Source organism: Rhipicephalus sanguineus, unplaced genomic scaffold (genome assembly GCF_013339695.2).
Source record: "Rhipicephalus sanguineus isolate Rsan-2018 unplaced genomic scaffold, BIME_Rsan_1.4 Seq1095, whole genome shotgun sequence".
Lineage (NCBI taxonomy): Eukaryota > Metazoa > Arthropoda > Arachnida > Ixodida > Ixodidae > Rhipicephalus > Rhipicephalus sanguineus.
Genome location: NW_023614312.1, coordinates 1 through 8,278, shown reverse-complemented (window position 1 = coordinate 8,278; position 8,278 = coordinate 1). Strand labels below are relative to the sequence as shown.

At 46.3% G+C, this 8,278-nt stretch overlaps 1 protein-coding gene across 1 annotated transcript; it reads right to left on the bottom strand.

The window, feature by feature from the left end:
- Positions 1-513: 513 nt before the first annotated feature.
- LOC119376091 (sodium-coupled monocarboxylate transporter 2-like) lies at positions 514-8,138 on the bottom strand. Its single transcript, XM_037646058.2, has 6 exons — positions 8,032-8,138; positions 5,733-5,800; positions 5,566-5,652; positions 5,286-5,455; positions 2,010-2,113; positions 514-590 (listed from the first exon to the last, which is right to left on the bottom strand). Exons 1-6 carry the CDS (start codon positions 8,096-8,098, stop codon positions 514-516), a joined length of 573 nt encoding a protein of 190 aa, XP_037501986.2. The 5' UTR covers positions 8,099-8,138.
- Between the last annotated feature and the right edge of the window lie 140 nt (positions 8,139-8,278).

The window sequence follows — 8,278 nt, the reverse complement described above, 5'->3', positions numbered from 1 at the left end:
ATCGCGCTTGCGGACAGTGCTATTTACTTCAAAAATCACGTTGGCGTTTGATAATTAGGAACGCTCGGCAAATGGAAATTGGAAGTGAAGCATCTAAGTACAAGTCACTGCGCGTAAAGTGAAAAATTCGTGAACACGGGGTGTCGCTGGAGCCGACGTTTCGACAAGCGGACGTGTCTTCTTCAAGGCTGCAACTTCTTTCCTTAGGGCGTGTATCATACGCTTCGTACCTCTCCTCCAATCCAAACAGAAGTGGAGGAAGGGGCAACTGCTTTCCTTAGCGCGTGTATGTATATGCTTCGTACTCCCTCATCCAACCCAAACAAGTCACCAAAACAAGTGAAGAAGACGAGTCTGCTTGTCGAAACGTCGGCTGCAGCGACACCCCGTGTTCACGGATTTTTCATCTCCTCAAGCTTACATCTTTCCCTGAACTTCTGCCGTTTTTAGAAGCGCGTAAAAATATCTTCTAGGGCCGTTGTGTCTATTGTTACGTGTAACTCAAGCATACTGTCACGGGGTCGGGACGTTGACAAAGGCAGCAGCCGGCGTGTCCAAGATTAAACTCTTCATCTGGCCGAACTTGTGGCCTGGAAACGGAAACTCAAACTACAGCAAGCAATACACGCTGTACTCTGATATCAACGAACAGAGCGTCGGCCGTTGATAATCTGAACCATGGCAAGGCGCGTAGGCGTTTATACATGCGGTATCGAACATTCGATGCCTATCGCTGTCAGTTCGAGAATAAACTCAGCCGTTCGCGTTTGCGCACTCAAGCCTAACAGATGATCCTAAAATAATCTCGAGTGTTCCCAGACATGCTGGCGCAATTTGCGCAAGGCAGCAGCTACACGTGCAATGGGCCGGTAACCTAAAACATAGAAAGAAAGGAGCGTGTGTGGCAATATTTACACTTGCTTAAACGCAACCAGCATGTCGATGGACGAAGAGGCAACCGCACATTTTCCTCTTCGTCTTTCTCACTACCGCGCTCAGGCGGTCTCAATACGCGGCTGATCCGTATCAGAGTTATTACTTCTGCATTATAATCTAACCTTGGCCTCCCTTAAAGGCTGGCAGGATGCCATGATTACGTTGTAGCCGCTATTGCACGTTTGTGGCTACAAGAAAAAAAAAGTAGAATCGATAGAAAAAAGAAAGTGGCAGAAACTATCTAACGATGATTGCGACAGTTTATGCATTTTGAGCACTACGCACGCACGAACACTACTGATTCTGCAGACACACGTGTTTGTTTACTGCAACGTCACACCTCATACAAGGTAAGCAGCACTGGTCATATCAATGATATTTGAACTTGCATGTCATCGCCATTCGTTGCCTCCACGAGTGAAAGCACGGGACGGTGGACGTTGAAGTAGGATACACATTTAAACACTTTGAGGTCTTCGAGACCCCGTGCGAAGATGAGATTTAGGGCATCTTTCGTCCTTACCGTAGGCGTTTAATCAGCGTAGCAAAGGTGCGCTTAATATCCGGTTTGTTTTCTGGGAATGAGAATGACGTAACTAAAACGCGAACGAGTGTGCAAATGTGGCCATCCAACTGTGACGCTCGCATCCCCTCCCACGATGTCTCACATCCGCAAGTTACAACGCCATATCCGGCCTACAACACTGCCATGTGGGTGATAAGGTCGTATAGGTGTTAAATGGGCACCACCCATAGATATGGCTTAAAAATAGCGTGCTTACACGGTGACGTCACTACCACAGGCGCGGCAACGCAAAACCTCTTTGCGTGTGTGTGTGCTCGCGTGTGTGTGCGTACGTGTGCGTGCGCGCCGTTCCATGACAACGAGCTCTGACACTAGCCATTAGTTTGCTTATTTCTCAGCAAGTGGACTGGAAGTGAGAGTGTGGGCAGAATACAACGGAAACGTCATCACAGAAGTGTTCGAAACTTCGAATTCTGGCGTGCATATTCGGTTGTGTACGGGCACAGAACCATCCCGAATTTCTCTCGCGCTAAGAGAGTCTACCAACCTGTGAGAAGGCTGACGACCAGGCCGATGAGTATTGTGAGTCCCGCAGAAGCCAAGACACCCCAGTTCGACGAGAAACGGTACAACGGGAACACATCGGCATTGCTGCAACAAAAGAGATGCAGTTGAGGAAACCCTTTGGCGCATTTCGATACAATGCAGCAGCGTCCTCACAACCATCTAAATGCAGAGGGCATTCCATCAGTAAAGGTTGAAAAAAAATAGCTATCACTGTTTCATAAATATCATCATATGAAGTGTGCGCAAGTGCAAATAGATAAAGAGAGGTAGTTATGAGATAAAGAAAGGTGTGATACCAAACTTGTTATGTGTCCGAAACATTTTTTAAACGTCCTGGTTACTTCTATAAGGTTATTTGATATATTACTCTGCACCTTGTATTTATGTTCTACTAGCTCAAAGGCAAGGAGTATCCAGCGCCTGTTTCTGTGTCAACATCTCGTTGTATCATATTACGCCAGTAATAACAAAAATGTCACAGTTTCGCCGCAAGGGCGAAGCAATGAATGCGATAACAAGAAACTAATGCTGTACGAAGTGAGGCTCGCCAATGGATACTCTCAGTTTGAACAGCGCTCCTGTTGCAAAGGCGGCCGGAGCAACGAAGGAAACTAGCGTACTTCAAGTGTCGAGCTGTGACACTTGATAGTTCGCGCTCATCTTCTGTTTGTTCGTTTAGCGGCGTCCCTTGAGCTCGAGTGACTTTCGTATGCTCAGTAACATGAGCGTGGACATCGCGGTGAAAGCTCGAAAAGTCCCTCTTCCCCTCACCACGAGAAAACCGCGCGAGCAGAGAGCGGAAGGGCAAGGTTCTCCCTGCGCAATATAAGAAGAAGCGAGCGAGCTCGCCGACGACTTTTAAATTCGCCCGTCGCGCTCCTCGCGCCATCTCGCCGGTAATGAAGAAACGCTTATAACCGCCTGCCGTCTCTGAGTCCTGCCAGCGGTAAAGGGTGTGTATATAACGCTCGCCGTTAGCTACCTGAAGGATCTGCGCTTTCTGGCGTAGTGGTTAGCGCCACGCGCTGCGGAACGAGAGGTCGCTGGTTCGATTCCGCGCTTCGGAAGCATTCTTCTTTCATTACTTTTCTTTGGGACTTTGATATACATACTTATACATATACGGTGCATGACGGCGGAGACGGCGACGGCAAAATCCAGCCGATACTGTCCATATAATTGCTATCGCAATAAAAAAAGATAAGAAAGTTAACCACTGCAGCATCCATGTGCCACTACGCAGGTGTGAACGTGTAGTAATATCAAACAGGTAAAAAAAAGTTCCCTGAAAACGCTGGAAATACAAATATCTTTCTTCGTATGCTCCCGTTAGTACACTCATAACCTGTACCTCCTTCGATGAATGATGTGGCATTCCCAAACCTTCAACAACTGCAGATATGAACGCGGCTTCTTTCACTGGAGTTCTCGAGGTGCACCGGCCAAGCCGAAGGATAAAGTGATGTAGAACGAAAGAGCGCTACATCTAGCGTTGTAGCACTGGGTAAAACAGCAGTTTTTGCGTGTAGCGACGGCAAATATGATCCCCCGATCGTCATCCGACGTCATGGGAATCGGGCCGTAGAGGTCAACGCCGACGCGATCGAGGACTTTGGCAAGGCAGGGAAGCGGCTGTAAGGCGTCAGACACGCCTAAGGGCGGCGATTTGCAGCGTTCGCGGTCCAGCACTGAACTACACTGAAAAAACTTCCGTAAAAAAAATGTACATGCCGTGCCAGTAGTAGCGATGGCGAATGCGTTCGTATGTCTTAAAATCTACCGCGTGGCCACATTGCAGGTCTTCGGGAAGAGACGCAACATTTTGTACACACGGACTGTCTGAATGTGTCTGCCCTTTACTCTCACTGGGATGCTGTCCAATGTACTCATGTATTTCACCGAAACCCTCGGTGTAATATGTCAATGCAACGCGTTAAAACGTTTACAATGTTATACATGGTCGTGTCATTAACGCAACCTCAGAAAAGCGTGCTCCAACTTTGTGAGCTTCTGGTTTTCTAAGGCGCCTGTAAGACGGACGCGTCGGCTTGGATCACGATTGGGATGACCAAGGACAGACGCAATTTTGGTTGAAAATGACCGTGTAGCAGCGCTTAATGCTTCCGATTGAGTGTGATCTCAATTGAGGTATTCCGCGATCGAAAGTGTTTCCAAACTTCTACCACGCGAACACCTAACTTTCTTCGTGAATGACGAACAACGATTTGCACGTTGGTCGCAACCAGCGGCCTTTCTAGTTACTTCAGATTGTCCTCCGATTTCGTGTAACCACATCCGTTATCATCTTCATCAAGCGCAATCTACTCCACGGACGTGTGCCGCCAGTGACATAGAAGTCTAGTGAATACAACGCCTCCTATACAAAGGCCACATTCCTATTGGGACACAATCTGAAAACACTAGCGTACCGGGCACTGGGTGTACAAAGTTAATAACAAATAATAATTAAACAGCGTGCTTCATAATCACATCGTTATTTCATCAAGTAAAGCGGCAGTGATTATCTGTATTTGAATAAAAAAAAATCCTCGCCTTTCCACGATCAGTGCTCTTAAAGTAGCGTTTGCTCTGGTTTTTTACAAGGGTTATGCAACTGGCGAACGCATCGTTGAATCTTACATAGCAACAAGGCAACAAAATCAATAATAAATCAGGAACAGATACTTCATGGGCTCCATATAACTGCGCCTTCATTAGCTATTCGCGGATTTTGAAGGGGCTAATGTCGAATCAGTAAGTCGGTATGCACAGAATCACCACAGAAGCGGTGATACCCCTCCATTTTCCGATTCTAACAAGGGAAAAACCTGCACCTGTGGTTACCCCCTTCTTGAGAGAATGGTAGCTTGGGCTAGTTGGTGATTTAGCATCGACATATTTGCACAGCGCGAAATGAATGAAGACAGATGAGAGGACACAACACGGGCGCTCTCCTCTCATCTGTCCTAGTTATGAAAAGCTTTTTGCCTTTCGCACTTCAGGCGCGCTTCTTCTGAGGGTATCTTTTGAAGTCATAAGCGCACATAATACGCCGCTAATTGTGCAGTTCCTATGTTCCGATTTGAAGAACTTAATGTGGTATTTGTACTGAATGAGCGGCTGTGTTTGGAGCGAATATAAAATATGCTTCTACGTATTTGAATCTTTCAAAGGTTAACCTCATTTAGAACTTCAGCGTTAGAGTGAATCTCGAATAACATGTTTTTTTTACATTTTTTTATAGTAGGAGTCTTACCTGTGAGCAGCGGAGGATGACGTACGCATCGCGTCTATTGTCATAGTTGAGTTAGCGGGGCAGTAGTCCGTGCTGACTGGCATCATGGGTGCTCTGATCCCGTAATAGATCTTTCCAAACATTTGCCAGAACTGCAGAGCCGTTGTGAGGAGCGTGCCTGCAACCACACCCTGTAAGAGAGATTGCAATTAAAGAGAGATCAAAGCAACACAAACAACTAAGAACATGAATCCTGACCAGGACACGTAGACATTAACGTTAGATACTGCATTTACATTACCTTGCTGTTTGCCCAAGGAAATAAGAACGCCAAGAGAAACATCCCGACAAATGGACCGGAAGCTCCATTGTGCATCACAACAACCACCTGGTGAGAGAACAAAAAAAGGACACATGAACATTTCCGCTGCTCCTCCCTCGTATCTTAGGCGCATGCTCCGTACTCACCCGAACTGCTGATCCCAAGTAGGGCACAATCATTGAGTAGATGGTCATGAGGATTCCGAAAAGAAATGCTGCAGCAAGAAGTGAGTACGTTAGTAATACGCGGACCGCAACACATAGCGACAAGCCGAGTCTTCAATGCGAAACAAGCTTGTTAGTTTAGTGCAGACTTCGTGAGCTCGAGACAAACGTCAGCCCAGAAAACTTCATATACTTGCTTTAGCGAATATTGCCGAATGACGTGGTGCGATAATCGAAACAGTAAAGAGGTATGCACAGTAGAACGTTCACGATGCGATTGTGAGGTGTAGAACAAGGGATAACTCCGAAGCCAGCGCTCAGCCACGATGACTTCTCTACGTCAGGGTAGAAGCTACGGTCCGAAATTGCGGGCCATGTCGAAGACACGTCACTTTGTCGAAAGTTGCGTGATTGAGAGACGGACAGAAGCGAGACACGGTTACACACACGAAGCGCAAGCTTACAATTTTATTTCGAAAATTTCGCGACCTTTCATGCACATGCTAACAACACACTAGTGCAGGGGTCTCAAACACACGGCCCCCGAACCTTTCGCTATGGATGGAAACAACTTTATTGCGGAAACAACTTTATTGCTTTCGCTATCTGCTCGGCCCGCACATGGCTGTCTTCGTGCCATATGCTTTTTTGCATTTTCTTAGTAAGTATTTTCCTGGGCTACAGACATGACTGGCCTCAGGCATTTCGTTCTTGAACCATCCCATGCGGTCAACATGTGTCAAAACATAACCATGAAACAAAACCTGTAGTTCAGAATCCAGATTCAAGAGCACAGATTTCAGTCATTATGTATGGAGATCGGTATCGATACGCTGTTTGAATCCTGACACCTGATTCCCTCCGGAAATGACCCATATATAAGAGATCGGAGAGGTCACTTTTCAAATGGTAATGTTAGCAGACATTTTTTGCAAACTAGCCAAACCCCCGCTCCTGCCTTCACTGTTGCGGGACTTGCACCATTAAATTTCATGACTACGGCCCACTCACTAAGGCGAGTCTGAGACCCCTGCACGAGTATGTTAGCATGTAGTTGTGTTATTAGCAGGATCATAAAAGGTCGCGCAGTTTTCGAAGGAAAACTTGTGGGTTTGAGCTTCGTGTGTCTAATCGCGTCTCCCTTCTGTCCGTGTCCCAATCGCGCAACTTTGTGCATTCTAATGGAAGACCAACAGGCACGAATTATAACCTTTGTTGCGGGGCTTGTCGGTACCTGCTACAATGAGTAAATAAGACCCACAACAAACAAAGAAAGAGGCAGAAGCAGAAGGCGTCAACCTGTCTTTATTTTGGACAACCAGCTGAGGTAGCTTAGCAGGCAGAGGTGTCGCGCTGCTAAGTTCGGGGTCGCGGGTTCGATTCATTTTGACGGGGGTAAGTAGGAAGGACACCTCGTGTACTTAGATTTAGGTGTACGTGAAGGAGCGTCAGGGGGTTGCAATAAATTCGGAGGAGGAGCCCTCCACTACGACGTGCCTCATAATCATATCGAGGTTTTAGCCCGTGAAACCCATAAATTAATTTATCTATGTATTTATTCAACGGGAGAAAGTATACTTGCAGATGATGCATGTACTGTATTTTCACCAAGTAGTTGTCATAAGGTACCAACATGCCGTGCAGATGCGCTGTCAATTAGCTGTCATCATTCCCTCATTTAGGGTTTTACCAACATTTGGATTGTTCTTGAGTGTTCTACGTTTTGTCGAGAGACGCGGCGAACTACTTTGTCGATGAAGTGTATCAAACAACTTGCAGTGAGTCTGGCTGGAAATCATAAACGTACATGAAACCTAACCACACTTTGAGCCGCGAAAAAAAAATCAGCAACATTGACACCATAAAGAAGGTGGGACAAGTGCTGGACACAAGAGGAGCCTGAACTAGCCATGAGTTGTAAAATATAACCTCGTGAACTTGAAACTAAAACTATTAAGCGCAGTAAGCGTCTGATACCATTTTCACCAAGTTAAAGCAGATACTGTCAAGCAGTTCCCACCATCTCATTTAACCTACGTGGAGTTTCCAGTGGAGAAACATCCTAACATACAGTGGTCAGCGCCCTTTATCTGAGAAGCGAAAGTTTTTTCTTTAGGTTATATCTGCAGCGTACGAAAACATCGTGCTACAAGTACAAGTCGCTGAATAGCGTGGGAGGCGGACATCTTTCGACGATCTTGATTGGCCGCACTTTATTTGGAAGTATGCCCGAAAGGCACAGAATAACAAGAAAAAAAAAAGTTCAGAACCATCAACGTACCTAGTCCCTTTGTGAAGTGGCTGGCCGTATGATCTTCGAGTTTGACGAACATAGAGACAACGTCCATGTAGCACACAGCGGCTTGAGAATTGATAATAGAGGATATCGTGCTGCGAGAACAATAAGATCAGTGTGTTTGATATGCCACCCTGATTGGCAGCTAGTGAGTAAATAAACACAAAATAGCGAGCTCTTAAGGTCCCGCAATGCTCTTGTACAATACCTTGTGGCTGCGCTGACGACGCCA